Raw genomic sequence first — 21,589 nt, 5'->3', positions numbered from 1 at the left:
CTCCAGGCCAGAATATTGGAGTGGGTAGCCTTTCCCTTCTCCAGGGGAATCTTCCCAACCCAGGGATCAAACCCAAGTCTCCTGCATTGCAGGCAGATTCTCTACCAGCTGAGCCACCAGGGAAACCTAAACCGTGTTAAGTTTTAGGAACACTACATTAAGAACAGAAAAGTGAGAAAGAAATCCTAGTAAGTAACCAGCAGTGGTAGAAAACAGAGAACAAAGGCTGCATAACAATCCAGAAAAATCAGTAAGAACAACCTTTCTGTTCACCTTTCTTCTTAACTGTCTATTAAAAATATTAACCCTCCCCCAACATTTTAGCTTATATGTATCAAAAAGCCTCAGAGAAACCAGAAGAAGGTCTGAGCAATCCAAAGCCAACAGGAAACCAGTTACTTCAACAAGTGCTGACCACCTCCTGTGAGCACCCATAGAAATAAAGATTCCTTAAAAAGTATGGAACACCACAGTCTGACAGCTGCATGGGCTCTCCCTCCACATTACCATCATCAGAAAGAATACTGCCCCATCCACTTTGATGTCAAAAGCTATTATTTAAGCTGTTACAAAAGTAACTGCAGTTTTGCACCTGTTGAACTTTGCTGTTTTGATATTGCAGTCAATTCAGTTCAGTCCCTCAGTTGTGTCAGACTCTTTGCAACCCCGTGGACTGCAGCACACCAGGCTTCCCTGTCCATTACCAACTCCTGCAGCCTACTCAAACTCATGTCCATCGAGTTGGTGATGCCATCCAACCATCTCAGCCTCTGTCATCCCCTTCCCCTCCTGCCTTCAATCTTTCCCAGCATCAGGATCTTTTCCAGTGAGTCAGTTCTTCACATCAGGTGGCCAAACTACTGGAGCTTCACCATCAGTCCTTCCAGTGAACACTCAGGACTGATTTCCTTTAGGACTGACTGATTTCATCTCCTTGCAGTCCAAGGGACTCTCAAGAGTCTTCTCAACACCACAGTTCAAAAGCATCAATTCTTTGGCACTCAGCTTTCTTTATGGTCCAACGCTCACGACCATACACGACTACTGGAAAAACCATAGCTTTACCTAGATGAACCTTTGTCAGCAAAGTAATGTCTCTGCTTTTTAATGTGGTGCTAGGTTTGTCATAGCTTTTTTCCCAAGGAGTAAGCGTCTTTTGATTTCATGGCTGCAGTCACCACCTGCGATGCTTTTGGAGCCCCCCAAAATAAAGTCTGTCACTGTTTCCATTGTTTCCCCATCCACTTGCCATGAAGTGATGAGACCAGATGCCATGATCTTTTTCTGAATGTTAAGCTTTAAGCCAACTTTTGCTCTCTCCTCTTTCACTTTCATTAAGAGGCTCTTTAGTTCTTCTTCACTTTCTGCCATAAGGGTGGTGTCATCTGCATATCTGAGGTTATTGATATTTCTCTTGGCAATCTTGATTCCAGCTTGTGCTTCATCCAGCCCAGCATTTCGAATGCCGTATACTGCATATAAGTTAAATAAACAGGGTGACAATATACAGCCTTGATGTACTCCTTTTCTGATCTGGAACCAGTCCACTGTTCCGTATCCAGTTCTAATTGTTGCTTCTTGACCTGCATACAGATTTCTCAGGAGGCAGGTCAGGTGGTCTGGTATTCCCATCTCTTGAAGAATTTTCCAGTTTGTTGTGATCTACACAGTCAAAGGCTTTGGCGTAATCAATAAAGCAGAAGTTTTTCTGTAACTCTTTTTTTTTCTATGACCCGATGGATGTTGGCAATTTGATCTCTGGTTCCTCTGCCTTTTCTAAATCCAGCGTGAACATCTAGAAGTTCTTGCTTCATGTACTGTGGAAGCCTGACTTAGAGAATTTTAAGCACTATTTTGCTAGCGTGCAAGATGAGTGCAATTGTGCGGTAGCTTGAACATTCTTTGGCATTGCCTTTCTTTGGGATACATCCGTAAATAAATGTGGTTATGTTATATAGCATTTTAATGTGCATTTCCTACTTTATGTTTTTTTCTGCTAATGATTTATTACTAGGTGTTTATATTTACTTTAGACTATGGAAATGATGTCAGACAAAAGGCAAATTCGAGCTACTTTTTTGAGTTCAAAATGGGTCATAAAGAAGTGGAGACAACTCGCAGCATCAACAGCACATTTGGCCTAGGAACTGCTAACGAATATACAGTACAGTAGTGGTTCAACAAGTCCTGCAAACGAGACAAGAGCCTTGAAGATGAAGAGCACAGTGGCTGGCCATGGGACGCTGACAATAACCAATTAATTGAGAGTCATCATCAAAGCTGATCCTCTTACAACTACATGAGAAGCTGTAGAAGAACTTACTTAACATGGAGCATTCTATGGTCATTCAGTATTTGAAGCAAATTGGAAAGATGAAAAAGCTAGGTAAGTGGGTACCTTATGAGCTGACCAAAAATAGTTGTTTTGAAGTGTTGTCTCCTTTTATTCTACACAACAACAACAAACCATTTCTCAATCAGATTGTGACATGCGACAAAAAGGGGACTGTATATGAAAACTGGCAGTGGCTGGACCAAGCAGAAGCTCCAAAACACTTTCCAAAGCCAAACTTGCACCAAAAAAAGGTAATGGTCACTGGTGGTCTACTGTTGGTCTGATCTACTACAGCTTTCTGAATCCTGATGCAATGATTACACCTGAGAAGTATGCTCAGCAAACCAATGAGATGCATCAAAAACTTCAACACTTGCAGTTGGCATTGATCAACAGAAAGGGCCCAATTCTTCTCCAAAACACAAAGCTTCAAAAGTTGGAACAAACTGGGCTACAAAGTTTTGCCTCATCTGCCATATTCACCTGATCCCTTGCCAGCCAACCAACCACTTCTTTAAGCAACTCGACAAGTTTTTGCAGGGAAACTGCTTCCACAACCAGCAGGAGGCAGAAAATGCTTTCCAAGAGTTCGTCAAATGCTCAAGTATGGATTTTTATACTACAGGAATAAACATTCTTATTTGGCAAAAATGTGTTGACTGTAGTGGTTCCTATTTTGATTAATGAATATGTGTATGACCCTAGTTATGATTTAAAATTCACTGTCTGAAACCACACTTTGTACCAACCTAATACACACAAGCTGTGAAAATCAGCAAGATGGGTGCCTTATTTCAGGACACACTACACAGAGCACTGGGTGAAACTCCAAAGTCTGGACTCTGACTGTGTGATGGGTGTGATGCCTCCTGGAAACTTGATCTACCCTGTGCCTCAATTTCCCTACATGCCCTGCTTCTATCAGAGATTCTGTCAAAAAGAAAATCATTCAAACATGTTAGTTTAAAACACACACACACACACAAAACAGTAGACCATGCTACAGAATCACCAGGCTGAAATACACTTGAACCAAATGAAAATCTTGTAAATGAGCACCCAGTTTCTTTGCCTTGGGAACAGATGGACAGGCAGCAAAGTGTGCCCGACAAGATGACAGGAAGGGGACCTGCCACACCTTAAGAATAAAGTGAGACAGAAAGGTGGGATAAAGCCATCAAAGTCTGATGTGCAAGGTTCACTGCTACTGTAGCATGACCTTTTCTTCTTAATTAAGTAAGGTCTATAAAAGGAGTGAGTGGAAATATTTAAGTCTCCAGTCAAGTGAATTTTAGCAAGGAACCCTGCCACTGTAGACACAACAGTTCAAACATCATTGTATTTTGCAAAGAGAACTAGCAGGTTCTTAAAACTGCTCACTTGTTAAGTGTCAGCGTACCCTGGAATGTATGTATAATAGCTGTGGTGTTTAGAAGAAGCTACTGAAATTTAGGGATCCAAGTTCTAATCCCAGGCCTTTGCTATTAAACTGAGCAATGTAACTTTATGTAAACTTTTGCTGAAATTTACCTAAACATTAGAAAAAGACTATCTCTAAGTTCACTTCCAAGTTTCAAACTCTAACACTATTTTACAGACATTTAGCTATGAACTCATAAAATCTAACCTAAATATGTTAGCTACTGATACAAGGCACATACATTTATAATTAACATAGGTACTGAATGTCCTGAAGACAGCATAATGTTAGAAGCTACAGAATAAGGGCTTTAAAAATGTAGAAAATATATTGGGTGAAATGCATCAAATTAACATTAACAACATCAATTTCAAGAAGGAGAATAATTATCATCTTTATTATTTATCACTAAAAAATACACTGAAATTTACACTAAGTAATTCTCAAAAGACATACTACTAATCTGAAGTTCTAGATAATGGATTTCTGTCTTGAACACTTACATGCAGTTAAGAATGACAATTTATACTTTTAAACAACACAAAGCCCCCATTAAAAATGTAGGCTCAGAAACCCACAATGCAAAGCCCTTCAAGATGGAAATGCTTGGGAAGCAAACTTAAATGTTTATCTCCAAACACCTTTTGTTTTTAAAACAAAAATATATAGAATGTCATTAATTTTCAGTAAAAAACCAAACCAAACCACAGAAGGGCAGAGAATGTCTATAGGAAATCCAGCTCTAACTTCTAAAGAACAACATTAACACTCACATTTTGGTGACTTAACCTGAAAGGCACTGGAGTGCACCGAGAGGGGACATGCTGGAAGTTCTGGGTTCTGGTTGTGAGTCTGGATAATCAAGTGATCTCTTAACAATCTGCTTTCTCATTTGGAAATAAAGGTAAACTATAATGATCTGTAAGGCTCTATTTCGACTCCAAGTTTTCCTAGATTGTTATGGTCAAGTTTTTAGCTGCTTGAAAACAGAACAGAAAACTGATTTTGCCCCCACTTCCCACAAAAACATCCTTTGCCAAGAAAACCTTGAGTCTTATTTTCATATTTCCTTCCAACCAAAAAGAAAAATAATAAAAGGAGACATATTTAGTGCTTGTGCACCTTCTAATCAGACACTATTAATCATTTCTTTTAAAATTAAATTACCTACCTCACTGGGTGTTGTGAGGATTAATTCATTAGTGTTTGTAAAGCACTTTGAGATCCTCAGGTCAAAGGCGCTATAGAAGTGCAAAGTAGTAGTATTATTACTAGATTCTTGCTTATTTAAGGAATTTCACAATCCTTTAAAAGCTAACTCTGTGTTATGATTTAGACATCTGTTCATAAAACCCTGCATTTTATCCACAGTACTTTCAACTCTTTTTGAAGATAGTATAGACAGGGACAGAATGTTTGGAAGCAAATGATAAATTAGCTTCGATCTACAAATGTAGAGGGAGACTAAGGGAAAATCTAGTGTGACAAATCTTGTTTAGTATAAAATTTTAGTGAGAAATCTAGTCAATCAGATTTAGAAGTGTGCCTATGTTGTACACAAAACCAAACCAACCCTACTTTAATCACAGATTCTGCAATGAGAAATCCCTTTCTTCAAAGAGAAAGGAAAACAATTTTCAAATCCACTTTAAAGAAGGGTAACTAAGCTTATAAATTACGTACATTACATGTGTATACATGCAACTATCATTTAAAACCTTTATACTTAAATTGCAGTAATTGTATTAGTATAAACTGATATCAAAATAGTTGAGCAGTTTTTTCCTTTAAACCAGGCTCCCACCCCTAATTACACAAGGAAAATTATTCACTGAGAAGAGGTCAAAACAATTTTACTTTATGGAATTTTAGGAGAAAAAAAGTGAGGGCCAAGGCTGTAAAATCAGTTAAAATCTTGTATAACACACTTCTCACTCCTTTCTCTAACCAAATCCTTTCACAATTAAATCAAAACAACACACACATGTACACAGACACACAAAGCTAAGAGAACTAGAGCTACTTACACATTCAATATTCTGCTTGATATACAACAAATTTTTAAAGAAAAATTTGCCAACATCCTCTGATGAGATTCTCCAGCATAAGCTCCAGTCCCAAGAGCAAACTGAAATTTAGATACCAAACTTTAAACACTTACCTCCTGCTCCTGCTGAAAGATGACAACTCTACCACCTTTATCTCCGGTTGCTAGTAACTCTCCAGAATGATTAAATTCTACTGTAGAAATTATATCTGCTGTATAATTGAAACAAACAAAAAAGACATTAGTTCTTCTCTCCCAACTCATGAAAGAGTTTCTTAGTAAGAACTCAGCATGTTTTCCTAATATATTCCAAGTCTATATATCAACCTGCCCTCAGAAATAAAGTAAATCTAAAGTTCTTTCATGAAATTTTGAGTCATGAATATTTGGTTCACTCCCCCCACAAAACTCTTCCCAAAGTAAACCAATGACACTATTTTTTAAAAAAACAGGCACATAACAAAAAATATCAGTGCTTTATTAATAATTCACTAAATTCATGAATATAAAGAAATCAACAATTCATGAAACATTCCATGATAGCACATTAAACGTTAATAATTATTGTGCTAATTTTTTCTTATATACTTCTGATAAGCTGATATACACAAACCCAAAGGACTGTAAAATTAAGACAGATATAACTAAAATGGGGAAATTCTTTAAATGCAAAAATAATTTCAATCATAAATAAATAAATTCAAATTATGGCCTCAAACAAATGTTTGTAAATAGAACACACTTATACTAGCAATGCTTTGTGCTATGCACCTTCAAAATGCACAGCTCTTCTTGTGGTTCCCACACATAGACACAGCAGGGGCTACTAGAATCAGTCATGTTACACTCAAAGTCGGTGCTAATTTCACAGTCAAGTTCAAATAAAATTATCAGGTTTTTTTCCTTGCTTTTTGACACCAGTCATTTTCCTAAAGAAAAAAATCTAAGTTACAGAATTGAGCATTAAGATAAAGCAATCACACTACACAATTCCCCACTGTTACAAGTTCTTCACTACTAAGCATTATGCTAAATTTTATGTAACATCCATCAAACGCATGTTACATAAAAAATCAAACTCTTACTATGGGAGAAGGGTTGTTTTCTTGCCAACATTAGATCACTGTAAGAATTTTAAAAGTGACTTTATATAATAATGGAGAAGGAAATGGCAACCCACTCCAGTATTCTTGCCTGGAAAATCCCATGGATGGAGGATCCTGGTAGGCTACAGTGAGCAACTTCACTTATATAATAAAGAACATTATATACTTTAAATTTTAAAACTTACTGACCAATGTAGCACATCAATAAACTGACCAGCACTGCATTTTATCATTTTCATTTCAGTGATTTTTTCCAAGTTGAGCTTGATTTTGCAAAGCTTTCTTTGCTTCCTCCACTGTCTAGGTCCAAGGCACTTTATCTTTTTGGAACTCTCTGAGAATGTACTCAAAATTATACACACTCTCCCAAGGAACTGTACACATTTAAGTACACACAAAAATTTGCATGTAATTTCAAAAGGTCTTGGACAGCACCCCATCTCCAGCTTAAAACCTTTGGCCCAAACAACCCACCATGGTTGGTGCTATCAGGAGGAAGGAATAAATCTAGTGTTTATGCTACATGCATATGTAACACCAAGATGTAAAACTGAATATATTGTACTATTTACTCTATAAAGCCCTACATCAACCAGTACTTAAAAGCCATTCTATTAGGTGCTCTGTATTTATTTCTGTATTGAGTATAATAAGGGATTAAAATCACACAGTCCTTGCACTAAAAGCACATTATAGTACAGTTACAGAGAGAAAATAAGCAGGTGCTAACTATTTGACAGAGCAAATGGCTGCATGTTACTTGTAGGTCAGATTATAAAATCGGAGAATAAGGGGGAAAAAAACTCCCATACATAGTAAAAATTATCTTTAAATTCAAATCCCTCAGACAGGCACCACTTTGGAGATGCAAACGTTCTCCTGTTCTTTTAAATCCAACTCAGCCAGTTTCCCCTACAGCATTCATATTTTGTATTTCCCATGAAATGAACTAGTTAATTTGGCTAAAAACTCATGCTATACCAAAAACTCCTGACCTCTGGACTCCAGGATATACTCTTGGCTTGGTGAAATGCTCACACTTTATACCAAAATCCAGATTCATTATCCAGTTCACTCAATGGAGTAACAGGAAGTCATACAGGCTGAGGAACCCTAGAAACAACTGACCTAAAGCGAGAGGCTGACTGTCAGGAAACGACAAGAGCCAAAGATTTACACCATAAAAGTCAACCCACATTAAATCCTTGAGGGTGGGAAATACAGAGAGAAAGGCAAATAATTTTCTCATTTCAGCTATTTTCAAGGCACTATTGTTTTGTGACTATTTATCTTGCCAAAAGCCAATGAACAAACATAACATTTTAGAAATAGCTAACTAAGCCACTGATGCTTAGGTGAATAGTAGAGTGGAATTTTATCTGGGGGAGAGGTATGCAGATTCATGGCTTCCTCACTATAATTTTTTTACTGCATGTATTTAATATGGTCGTATCTCAGATAGGTAAATTATTTTCATGACTTGTATGGTGAAATTAAATAGGTACATGTCATGGTGTTCCTTCCTCCCTCCTATCAAATAAAGGAGAAATGACACACCATGACTTCTGCAGGCTTGGCCATCCATACGTAAAGTGAGAGAGCCACTAAGTACAGAAGCACCTATTAAATCTCCAAGTGTGTGAATGCTTTCAAAGTTGTTCTCAGTTGTAAAATGCCTAGATCTCACAAGGTCTTCTTGGGAATATGACATATAAAAAGGATGAGTAACAGGGAGAATAAAATCAAATCCTGCCTTACAGTCCAAGAGGAATTTTATCCAGGAATCCATTAAGGAGTACGCTATGAAACTGAGCTTTGAGCTGTATGTGCCTCTCTGCAGCACACTAGTATGCCAGGAAGGGGATATGGGTTTGCAACCACCCAAACCTAAGACTTCCAGCCTGGAGCCCACACTTGACCTCAGAGTGCCATAGAAACATTTTTGCTCTCAAGTATGCCACAATGTGGAAAAGATAAGGAAGCATGGCTCTAAAAACAGTGCTCCCATTTCGTGAGGAGCGATACCCAGATGAGTGAGTGAGTGAGTGAAGTCGCTCAGTTGTGTCCGACTCTCTGCGACCCCATGGACTGTAGCCCACCAATCCATGAGATTCTCCATGAGACTGGTCAAGTACTGCTATCTCGTGTTTTTGAAAATAACAATAACCCTGCTTCTAGAAAATATTCTTCATTGCTCTGATTTCTATACCATTAAAAAAAAAATTACACAGTAGATGACGGCAGGAATAGCACTGTTTGCACAATAGCACCGTTCAGCAGAAATCTGTTACCATAGAGGGGTCCTATATCCGTGCTATTCAATACAGTAACTACGAGCCACGTGTGGTTCCTGAATTTTTAACTTTAGCCATATATGGCTAGGGACTACAGTACTGGAGAGTCTAGGTCTAAAACATTACAGAGTGGACACTGACTTTTAAAAGACAAGAATGCTGAAGCTAAGAGAATCCTGAAACTTTAAACAGGTAAAATAAAACTACTGTGTACGCACACACCCAGATTGTTACCTCAAGGAGCAGGCTGAAAATATGAATGTACTTCATGAAAATTCGGATTCCTGCACACTATTCTTAAAACAAAGTATTAATGAAAGCCTTGAAAATTTGCTAACACTTTACTCTTGAGATTAAAATAACTATCACATACTTTAAAAAGACAAGGACACTAACCTCACCGTTAAGAGTCACGTTACTGAACTCGAGGCAGGGTCCAGTATAACACATCAATTATGTCTGTTCTCATAAAGGATTCCTAAGAATCCTTCCTATGACCAGTACAAATGCTTTTTCACAATGAAAAAACAGTGCCTGTTTAATATCATATAAAAGAACATTCAAATACAGTTAATGAAAAGGAAGGACTCTGGATGAGAACATCAGTCAAGGACCCTCTACTGTGCATCCAGTCAACACACAGCATTCTAGGCACCTTAAAGACAAGGCTTGAAAGGCACAATCTGACTGCTGGCAAGAAAACTTAACCACAGTGTTCTCGACCTTTGATGTGAAATTCTACGTAGTATTAATAAAAACCAATAAATTTATAATGTGTTATATAAAATGGAACTCAATTTCTTCAACCCTTTTTTCCTAAACCATCAGCATCCAGGTTTCATCCTAAGAAGATGATATGATTGCTTTCTTTTGGGGGCAAGAATGGTTAAGTGGTGGTGGTGGGGATGACAATGCTATTTCTGGTCTGTCTTTACTTCATCAGGCACACCACACCTTTCCCTTGTTACTCACCTTCTCTATTTCTTATGTACTCTAATCAGTGGAAAAGGACACAGACAGCCAGCCAATGGTTAAAAAATACAACTCACTCAACATAAAAATCTCATGATGGAAAATTAATAGACAATATATATGCATAAATGGTAGTAATTAACAATAATTACTATATATTAAGTGTTCAAATTATTATTAGCTCTGACATTCTCTAAATACGTCAACTCTTGCACTGTAAGACACTTTATGGGTTACTCAGTGATTTTATAATTCCACTTGAGGACTACAGTTCAAACAAATTATCTGAAAGAAACCAATTAAAATTAGCACCAACATGGTTATAGGTGAATTACCTATATACAGGCATACTTCATTTATTGTATTTCCCTTTACTGTACTTCATAGATACTATGTTTTTAACAAATTGGAGGCAATCCTGTGTAGACAAAGTCTATCAAAGCTACTTTTCCAACAGCATTTGCTCACTTAATATCTCTGTGTCTCATTTTGGCAATTCTCTCAATATGCCAAACATTTTCATTATTATGCTTTTAACAGTGATCTGTGATCCAGTGGTCATAAATATTATACTGCAAAAAGACTATAATTTGCTGAAGACTCAGATGGTAGTTAGCATTTTTTTTTTAGCAATAAAGTATTTTTCCAACTAAGATATGTACATTTTTGGGGACATAACTCTATCTCACACTTAAGAGACTACAGTACAGTGTAAACAACTTTTATATGTGCTGGGAAACCGAACAATTCATGTGACTCTATTTACTGCAGTCATCTAGAGCCACATCCTGAATATCTGAGATGTGTCTATAATGAAATAAGACGAACGTATTTCAAACATCCAATAATGAGGAGATATAAACGCAATCTCTAGTACCTAGGTTGGAAAATTATGGCCCGCCAGCTATTTTTGTAAAGAATGTCTTATTGGAACCCAGCCATGCCCATTTGTTTATATATTGTCTTTGGCTGCTTTCAATTGACAACAGCAGGGCTGAATAGTTGAGACAGACTGAAAATATTTACTACCTGGTCCTTTATAGAAGATGCTTGTCAACCACAGTTCAAGTATATCAATACGACTGAATGCTGTGCTAAGTCGCTTCAGTCGTGTCCAACTCTTTGTGACCCCATGAACTGTAGCCCTCCAGGCTCCTCCGTCCTTTGGATTCTCCGAGCAAGAATAAATGAATATTAACATTAAAAGAACAAATATGATTTATGTGGGGACAGAGACCCGAATAACCAGTGTCAAAGCACACTCTATCTACAGAAAGATTCAACTATAATATGCCAAGCACTGTATTAAATGAGCATTTATATATATATTCTCATTTAATCCTTATAATGCCACTATGATAGAGACATCACTTTCAATTAATAGGAGAGTGTACAAAAGCACTGAGGCATTAAATAACTTGCCTTTCACACCTCTGTCAAGTGTCAAAGCCAGGATTCAAATTTAGCAGGTGTGAACAATCATTACGTATAAGGAGGCAGCATAAAATCCTGTAAGCCACTGGATGATGAATAAATAAATAATATAAGTGTTCAGTTTACTGCTTCTTTTTCACTGCCAAAGTGCCTGTGTTCAAAAAAACATTTAAGGTCAAACTACATCAACTTTACACTATTTACTAATGATCTCATTACAATTACTGGTCTGGCCCTACAATAAAACTAAGCATTTTTCCAGCACCTGCTATACTCCAGGGGCTGGGTGATCCAGAGTCTAAATTGTACCCTTTAAAGAGGTTTATAAGCAAAATGTTATTAAAACAGGTAAACAGCTAACCAAGAAAAGATTTAGTAAATGTTTAAAAGAACCAAAGAAGGAATATTGTAAGCATTATAAAATGAATTCTAAGACATAAAGACTGAGTAAATATATAAAGAAGCTCCCTTTATTTTAAAAATAGAGGGGGAGGAAATCAACTGGAAGAAACTGCTCACACGTATATTTAACCTTCTGCTATACAGTCCCCAAAGGTTCACCTGAAACAGTTAACAAAGCATCCACTGACTGTTGACACACCTGATTCTGTTATTTTTGTCAATAGGCTTACTCTCTGTTTTTTAATTTTTGCTGACTTGGAATTTTTATTGTTAAATATATATATAAATGAAACAGGAATGTGCAGTGTTCTTTCAATAAAATTGTCAGATCAGAAACATTTTACTTAATCCTAAATTCAACTTTATCTTTACTGCACCCAGAAAACAATGCAAACTGTATCTTATCTTGCAAATTCACCTGCTCACAAAAACTTTACTTCACTCTCACTGTGCTGTCACTGAGACATCAGTAGTAAAAGCCCCTATAAAAGCAGCTCCTATTTATACACTGCTTGCAGGGCACTGTGCTCAATTCCCTCAATACGACTAGTCTTTAAAGCCAAGCAACAGAGAAGAAAATTTAAAAGGTTAAAACTCAGAAAATACTATAAACATTGTTACAGTAAATAGTTCCAAAAATTCAGGCACATTTGCCTTATGCATCACGAGACAGCATAAATCTCAAGACAAGAGGTTTGAAATATTCACAGAGAAAAACATGAGGTTCACAAGAATTCTAGGAATAACCTCTGCTTCTTAAAATTCTACATTCTGAATATTATCTCAAAAGGGACTGCTCTGGGGGGAAAGTGAGTGTCAGCAAAGACCTGCTACAAGAGCCGCTGCCAGCATGGCCTTCTAGGTATCAAACGAAACTTTCAGGTCTGGAAGAAAACGAGCTTATTAGCAGGTTGGATATGCTGAATCTTATCTTTCTGCAAACAGTACTTAATTACCTATAAAACTCTACCAAGGTAATCAGTCTTCTTTCCTTTTTGTTATATTTCAGTAAAAACAAACATTAACAAAGAACATTAAGGCTACCTGCATAAACTGTCTCCAAAAAATACCCAATGAAAACATGAAGCAACTTTTAGCACTTCAAAGTGAAAGAGAAAAATCAAAATTAAAAATCTGTAATTGGTCTTCTGCTTCTGGCCATGGGGAAGCAAGACCATCTGGATTCAACCTCTAGCTGGGAATGACTAGAAAATGAACAGAGACAAAGTTCAAGGGATCTACAGAAATCACTTAGAATCTTTAAAGGGTTTAAGACTGATCTGAGGATAGGAGGGCATGGCAACCCACTCCAGTATTCTTGCCTGGAGAATCCCTTGGACAGAGGAGCCTGGCAGGCTACAGACCATGGGGCCACAAAGAATTGGACACGACTGAAGCAACTGAGCATGCACGCACGCACACACGTAATGGTGTAACACTCCACAAGGCCTACAAAAGAACTATCAGGAAGCTTAAAAGGTCTCAAAATAAACAGAGATCCCACTCAGCCAGAGGAGGCTGGTTGACAATGGTTTAATCGATAATTTGTGTCTGACTCTTGCGACACCATGGGCTGTATAGTCCCTCAGACTCCTTTGTCCATGGGATTTTCCAGGCAAGAATACTGGAGTGGGTTGCCATTTCCTTCTCCAAAGGATCTTCCTGACCCAGGGATCAAGCCCAGGTCTCTTGCATTGCAGGCAGTTTCTTTACCAACTGAGCCACCAGCCAGAGTAGAGAAATGTAATTAACATGGCATCGAGTGGAGTCCTCAGAAGAGAATCACCTCAGAGACCAAGTCAGCGCCAAACTGAATTAATCCTGACAAAGCTTCACATTGAAGAATTGATCTCAAATAATTATGTGCAAGAACAAAATCCAACACTCACCAACGCAAATTCACATTGTCTGGGGTCTAAAATCATCAGGAATGTAAGAAGGCAGGAAAATGTGACAAAATAAGCCAATAGAAACAGAACCAGAAATGCTAAAAACGATGGACGAATCATTTCTGGAAGACAAGGACTTTAAAACAGCTGTCGTAAATACGCTCCATATGTTTAAGACAAAGGAACATGTTAAAATGAAAAGTATACTATCTGAAATGAAAGATACATTGAATGTGATTAACAGATTAGATGCTGCAACAGAAAAGATCAAGAACTTGAAGGTCTCCTAACAGAGTCAAAAAAAAATGATGCAGAGGGGGAAAAAAAGAACAAAGACTTGCCTAGCAAGAGAAGATCTAGTGTTCCAACATACGTATCACTGCAGTCCCAGGGGAAAAGTTGGGGAATATTTGAAAAAATGACCAGGATGGAAGTCCTCCAGCATGATGACATTATATGCAGAATAATCAAACCAAGGTATAAAGGCAGACTTACAAAGGTACACAGTAGTGGCAACTCAATAAATTAGTCTTGTTTTTAGGATATGACTGTAAAATCATGAAGAATTCCGACATTTCAAAGCATAATATTTCCCTAATTTACAAAGTAAACTTTAGTATATAAACACATGCAAAAAAAACAAAAACAGAGTTGGGTTTTTAGGCTTAGAAAATAGTTTTTTTCAACACCACAAACATGGCACAATATTCTAAACCATGAAGACTATGGAACAACTTTTTCTAGTTCAAGATTGTCCTGAAAACTTCAGAACAGCTAGTACACTCAAGCCTATGACTAGTAAATGCCAATAATGCCTTCACTCATTGGTAAAATTAGATAAAAAAAGAATTCAATAGGACAAAAGTTTATATTATGTTTATATTTATTTGATAAAAGGTACAGTGAAGATGTAACGGTCATAAATCTTTATGCGCAAAGATTGTTACTTTATATATTTCAGGGTTACCAGGAGTAGAAGAGTTGACAATAATTGTCCAGAAGCTGGACAATTCATTTTCCATGCCTGACAGATTAAAAATAGGTGGGGCAGGAGGCAGGAAAGCAGGGAAAAGAAGGGACAGACACATGAAAAATGTAACTGATACACATACAGAATTTATACCAATACAAAATGTTATTTCTTCAAATGAGCTTTGCGATTTAAAAAACTCACATTTACTGATAAAGTCCCTTAAGGAATTCTAAAGACCACATTGTCTAAGCACAATAAAATTAGCTACTGATAAGTAACTACTGGTTCTAATCAACTACTTAGTAACCTTAAAACCCTAAGGGCAAGGACAAAAATCAGTACTGCAATAAAAATATTTTTAAAGATTTACAGGAACACAAGTATATAAGTATTTAAGATAGTACTGTTCTTTTTTAAAAAAAGAGATACAAGGATCACTATAAAACTAACACAAAAACTGAAATAAAAAACCTGAAATCCCACCACAAAGAGTAACAACCATAAAGTAATAAATGAACAATATTTTAGCAAACACGCAAACTGCAAAATACGTATCAGATGTATTCATATATAAGATCAATTTCAGTAATGGAATTACAATTAAAATTTACTTTTTTTTTTTGATCACACAAATTACTACTTTGTTTAAAAAAAAAAGAAAGAAAAAAGATAATCATTCACTCTTAACCCCACTTCTGAGAGAATTTCAGTCCAGTATACCCTTCCAAAGTTTGTCCACATGTACTAGCTGTCCTCAGTACAAAAAAAAAAAAAAAAAAAAAATCTATTGTACTGAGAAAGAATGTTATCTATAATATATATATTTTAAAAGTTACAAATCATGCTTTATCCTATTGGTGCAACATAAACAAATCCATCAGAGCGTTATGGAATTGGTGACCAGAGCTTAGATAGGAGACCAGGTACAGATACATTTTCTCATTCACGTAACAGTAACATAGAAACGAACTGACTAATCTCTACAAAGTAAAAAAAAGTAGTGAGGTTAGCACTACACAGTATTCAAATGACAACCTTTATTTAAAAACTGACAATGGCTGGTGCTGGTATTGAGGAACTGCAACCCTCCCATATAGCTGGTAGGAATGCAACCCTCTTTGTGGGAAGAAACAAGTTTTTCAGCACTGCCAAACACAATGCAACCCAGCAATCACTAGATATTTACCAAGTCAAATGAAAACTACCATTCATACAAAATTCTGAATGCAAATGCTTACAGCAACTTTATTTGTAATCACCAAAAACTGGACACCACCCAAATGTTTCTCAACTGGTGAATGAATAAACAATATGTGGCATATATCCGTACAATGAAGTACCACTCCACAACAAAAAGGAACAAATTATAGATACAAGCAGTAACATGAATAAAATTCAAAACACATCATGCTAATGAAAAGCCAGATTCAAAAGGTTGCACACTATATGATTCCATTTATCTGACATTCTGGAAAAGGTACAACTAGAGGGATAGAGCGGAGAAGGCAATGGCACCCCACTCCAGTACTCTTGCCTGGAAAATCCCATGGACGGAGGAGCCTGGTCGGCTGCAGTCCATGGGGTCACTCAGAGTCAGGCACGACTGAGCGACTTTACTTTCACTTTCATGCACTGAAGAAGGAAATGGCAACCCACTCCAGTTTTCTTGCCTGGAGAATCCCAGGGACAGAGGAGCCTAGTGGGCTGCCGTCTATGGGGTCGCACAGAGTCGGACACGACTGAAGCGACTTAGCAGCAGCAGCAGAGGGATAGAGGGAGGGTAGAGGCCGACTTCAAGGGGACATGGAACTCTTTGGAGTGATAAAACTGCTTTTTATGTTGACTAAGTTGAAGAACTGTACATAAAGGATAAATTTCACAGGATGTAAATTGTACCATAAGAAAACAACAAAATCCTGGAATCTCAGACATGCCAAAATGTGTTTCTTCTGTTTTACTTACAGGTTACAAAATGCTTTCCTGCTCCAAAACCTTCAAGGTCCTCTAAGGATTACAGCAAGATCTGTGAAGTACTGAGTGGCATCCCATCTCCTCCATAATATGAACCCTTCCCTTAAGCATACCAACGTACTTCCAAGGACCACAGCACTCACCACATTCTCCAGTGAAGCTCATGTTTACACCTCCCACATATATACTTATGCCCAGGCCTCACTACCTCTTCTTTACCCTGGATATGTGGTCTACCTTGCCTGAAATACCTTCCTTCCTCTCCTAGTTCCTTCAGCCCTTCCCTATGTGCCCCATCAGGGAAAAGTTTCTTAAAAAAGCATTAATTCACATTAGAATTCTGGTGAGGTAGAGCTACACCGGAAGATTACAATCTACAAGTGTAATAAAAGAAAAATGTGATTTTTGCATAAATAAATAGAAGCCAAATAGACTAGGAAAAACACTTGTATTTTTAGAAACAGTTCTTACAATGCAGCAGAACAATTCACAGAAGAGGAATACTAGTAAAACATAAGGAAACAGCCAGTCAAATTAAATTAAATACATTTTTTAATAAGACACCATTTTCTATCTCCTACAGGGAAAATACAAATTGTTCACAAGGCTGGTATTTGCTCTATGTGTTCAGTCACTTTATACTTTTATCTACAATGTAGGTTACCTGCCTACATTGTAGACAAAAGTATAAATTATTACTGTAGAAAACTATTCCATAGTTTATATCAGAAGCCACAAAACATTCATTCCTTTGGAACGTGATCAGTTCCAGAAGTCATCCTACTGAAATAACCCCCCCAAATTTTTTAATGTATAGTCACTAATGCTTTTATATTATTTAAAATGTTAAAGAATATATGAGAAACATCAAATGTTCTTACTCTGCCAATATCCTTTCACATTTTGCTCTAATCCTCCTCCACATTCACTACAAGCTCTGGCTCTTCATTAACCATGAAGAGCAAGAGCAACAAGATACCTGGGGAAACAGTCTCAGCTCTGCTATTAAGTAATAATTTGACTAGGAGTAAGTCAATTAATCCTTATGAACTTCAGATTTCTTATCTGCAAAGAAATATGGATAGATGATCTCATCAGAGAATGTCAGAGCATGTACTCTGACACTTAAACTCAACATATTTAAGGAAGGAAGAAAACAGAATAATGGCTGGAGGAAAATAACAAACTTTTATTAGGATGCATAAACATCTAATATATGAAATTAAAGACTGAAAGGACAACCCTTCTGCAAAAGCTGCATAGCTCTACCCAGGACCATGTGTCTCTACTGAAGATCACACAAGGACAAAAATTGATCCCAGACTTATTTCTTCTTTAATGTGGAACTAATTAACAATAGTGATTTACTTCCAATTAGTTCTAAGCTACTCGATGGTGAAATAGGAATGAACCCAGACAATGCAGCTGCTCTGCTCAACATGAGCCACTGCTGCCGCAGGGAAGCACCAGAGATTCTCACGTCATCTGTCATCACACAACTTCAGGAAATGGCATCTTCCTCACTTTTACACAAAGTCAGAGACTGCTTAATACATATACACAAAGCGGCAAAGTTCCCCATTTTTCCAATGTCACAGAACAAAAGCTGACTAACACAAGAGTTAATTGAGCTGGATCTTTTTGGCTTTTGTAAGTTTATTTTAGCATAATTTTGGATCTACAGAAGACCTGCAAAGACAGTAGAGTTCCCATCTACTCTCAGGTGGTTTCTCCCACTGTTTATATCTTACATTACTATGCTACATTTGTCACAAACTAAGGAACTGACACTTGAATATGATTATTAACTAAAGTACACACTTTTGTTCAGATTTCATTTGATTTTCCCTAGTGTTCTTTTTCAGCTCCAGGACACTGCAGTTAGCTTCTTATGGTCTGTGACAATTTATCAGACGTTTCTTATTTTTGATGACTTTGACAGTTCTGAAGAGTACTAGTCAGGTACTCTGCAGCAAGTATCTCAAGTGTGACTGCAATGTGTTTTCCTCAAGGCCAGGCTGCAATTATGGGGCTTACTGGCAGAAAGATCACAGAGATGAGATACCATTTTTATCACATCATAGCAAGGGGACATCCTACCAGCATGACTTACTGATGATAATCTAGATCATCTGGCCAAGGTATGGTTTGCTAAGTTTCTCCACCAGTCACTTCACCCTCTTAAGGTACTCCAGAAGGAAATCACTAAAGGAACTGAGTGCATATGCATTAACTAAGCTCCATCTATTTGAGGGGGGAGCAGCTAAATTATCTAGAATTCTTTTGTCTGGGAAATTGGTCTCTTCCCCCTCATTTATTTATCCAACCAATCATTTATCAGTAAGAATTTACAGGTATTAATGTCATACTTCGGAGAAGGCAATGGCACCCCACTCTGGTACTCTTGCCTGGAAAATCCCATGGACGGAGGAGCCTGGAAGGCTGCAGTCCATGGGGTCGCTAAGAGTCGGACACGATTGAGCGATTTCACTTTCACGCATTGGAGAAGGAAATGGCAACCCACTCCAGTATTCTTGCCTGGAGAATCCCAGGGACGGGGGAGCCTGGTAGGCTGCCGTCCACGGGGTCACACAGAGTCGGACACGACTGAAGCGACTTAGCAGCAGCAACGTCATACTTTGGGTTATAATCTAATAGTATGTAATTTATTGTGCTGCTCAAACTGTTCCAGATTTGGCCACTGAGAACTCTTTTCAGGTTGGTTCCTGGGTCCCTTTGACATTTTCCTATTCTGCTTTTTGAGAAACTTTGGAATACTCTTTTTAATGTAAACTTTCAGATAGTCTTAATATTACCACAAATTAAAGATGACTTGTATTGTAACTCTTTCATTCTATAGTTACATACTAAATTTTAAGAACTGAACTCTCAATTCTGAAGTATAAACATACTGAAAACAAAAGGAATAACTAAAAGAAAGATTAGCACCATAACTAACGCTCATCCTTGGAATAACTAACCGTGACTAAGATTTCTACATGGCCCAGTGGCACAGCAGTGAAGAATCCATCTGCCAATCCAGGAGACATGGATTCAATCCCTGGGTTGGGAGGATCCCCTAGAGGAGGGCATGGAAACCCACTCCAGTATTCTTGCCTGGGAAATCCCATGGACAGAGGAGCCTGGCGGGCTATAGTCCATGGGGTCGCCAACGAGTCAGACACGACTTAGCGACGACACAACACAGATTTACATCCTGGAACAGATTCTCATTTGGCCAGCTGAGGTTCTAGAAGTTAAGAAGCTGTGTGTGTTAGCCAACACACTTGGATTTCTTAATTCTAATCTTCAGGTACTCACTGCTTTTTTTTTTTTTTCAGATGTTGGGGAGATGGGGTTAAAACACAGCAGCAAACTACTCTCTGTTACAGTCATGGCCTGCTGTCAAGCATTCTGGCACGTTAACAGCACAGAAATGAATTCTCATTTGATCCAGTTTGTTTCAACAATTAGAGCTCTCATTAAGAAGCATGTTATCTTGTTTGGAAACATGACCAATTTTTACAATCTTTTCTCCTCTATTCATTTAATACAACCTATGTGGCAAACACTGGACTTCAGGATTGGCCCCACATAGCTAACTAGAATATAATTCACCCAGATTTCTTCCCAAAGGTAACTAATTCCTCCCCAGTATAAGACAATATACTTTGTTGGATAATGCAGCCATAAAATGCTAGTTTCCTGATAAAGGGTTGGCAAGCTTTAAATATAGTTATTTCCCTTCACATTACTATGATGTTCATTTATCTCTGTTGACCTCTAGAGGGAGCTCAAAGTTCTTATTACATTTTCCCCTCAAGGTCAGGACACTCCTCCCACAAATTTGATGTGTTCAAAACTTAAGAACATTTTATTTCAGCACTCCGAAGGGAAAGCTAAGTGTGTGCCATCCCCTTAGGAACTGCTTGCTTCTCAGGGCTGAGTATGACATGACCTGCTTACCGGCTCCTGGGGTGAGCAGACCCCAACCATTTCTTCCTTTCTCCCTCCCTGACTCCTCTTTCCTGCTTGGCACTGACTAGGGCACATCACTGTCATCTGAAAGGCTGTGAGCACTCCCTGCTGCAGCCAGTGCACCACCTCCTCCCTCCAGTGGAGAACATTAGCACAGAGGGGAGAGGAGGCTGCTCCCAGCCGCATTCAAGAACCCACCTCCAAGGACTGAGGGACTGTTAACTAGCACACCTGCACCCCATCCTTGGGGCCACATCTGCAGGGAACTTGGGCAGCAAATGACCAGAAGCCAGACCGGTCATTTCCCCACTGTCAAATCACTACTTCTCCTGTCCATATGATCCTGAGGAAGTAACAGCACCTTAAAGACTTAGCTTCCTCATCTTAAAAAGACCTACCTCAGACTTGCTTTTAGGGCTAAACAAGCAGTAAATGCAAAGAAATAAGCCTTGAATGAGGCACACAGTAGGCACACTGCTTGAAAAAAAAAAAAGACATGGGCTGGAATCTGGGCTTTGTTGCATGAAGCAGAAACAAGCATTTAGCCTTATTCGTTTCTAGACTATTCTGCTGAATCCTAGCCTAAGTAAAAAAGTTCTCCAAATGGTCCAGCGTAGCTCCCAGGAGCCTGAGGCTAAAGCCCAAGCTAGGAACAAAGTCCTGCAACTGCCTGGCTTGCTGCTTCTCTGCACAACTTAGGAGGCCTCAGGCTGAAGCACAACTGACCGAGAACAGGATCTTGCACTCCTATCTCTCGGCCCAAATACC

At 38.1% G+C, this 21,589-nt stretch overlaps 1 protein-coding gene and 1 long non-coding RNA gene across 5 annotated transcripts in view; one reads left to right on the top strand and one right to left on the bottom strand.

Moving 5' to 3' along the window:
* The window catches only part of PPP2R2A (protein phosphatase 2 regulatory subunit Balpha), an 81,772-nt gene that overhangs the window by 24,726 nt on the left and 35,457 nt on the right, over positions 1-21,589 (bottom strand). For 3 of the 4 annotated variants that reach the window (XM_086416513.1, XM_086416511.1, XM_086416512.1), the window contains exon 3: positions 5,917-6,014. In XM_086416513.1, the coding sequence (XP_086272639.1) occupies positions 5,917-6,014 (98 nt within the window). Of the gene's footprint in view, positions 1-4,926; positions 4,991-5,916; positions 6,015-21,589 lie in introns of those variants that run through there. The other variant, XM_086416514.1, reaches the window with a different exon arrangement.
* LOC147367414 (uncharacterized) lies at positions 16,837-20,373 on the top strand. Its single transcript, XR_015170072.1, has 2 exons — positions 16,837-18,984; positions 20,185-20,373. It is a non-coding gene; the product is annotated as an uncharacterized LOC147367414 (long non-coding RNA).

This window comes from Bos grunniens, chromosome 8, assembly GCF_055505025.1.
Source record: "Bos grunniens cultivar Pamir isolate PY7600 chromosome 8, Bosgru_T2T1.0, whole genome shotgun sequence".
NCBI classification, from domain to species: domain Eukaryota; kingdom Metazoa; phylum Chordata; class Mammalia; order Artiodactyla; family Bovidae; genus Bos; species Bos grunniens.
Note: the sequence above shows the minus strand (reverse complement) of the source record. Positions and strands in the feature narration are given on the sequence as shown.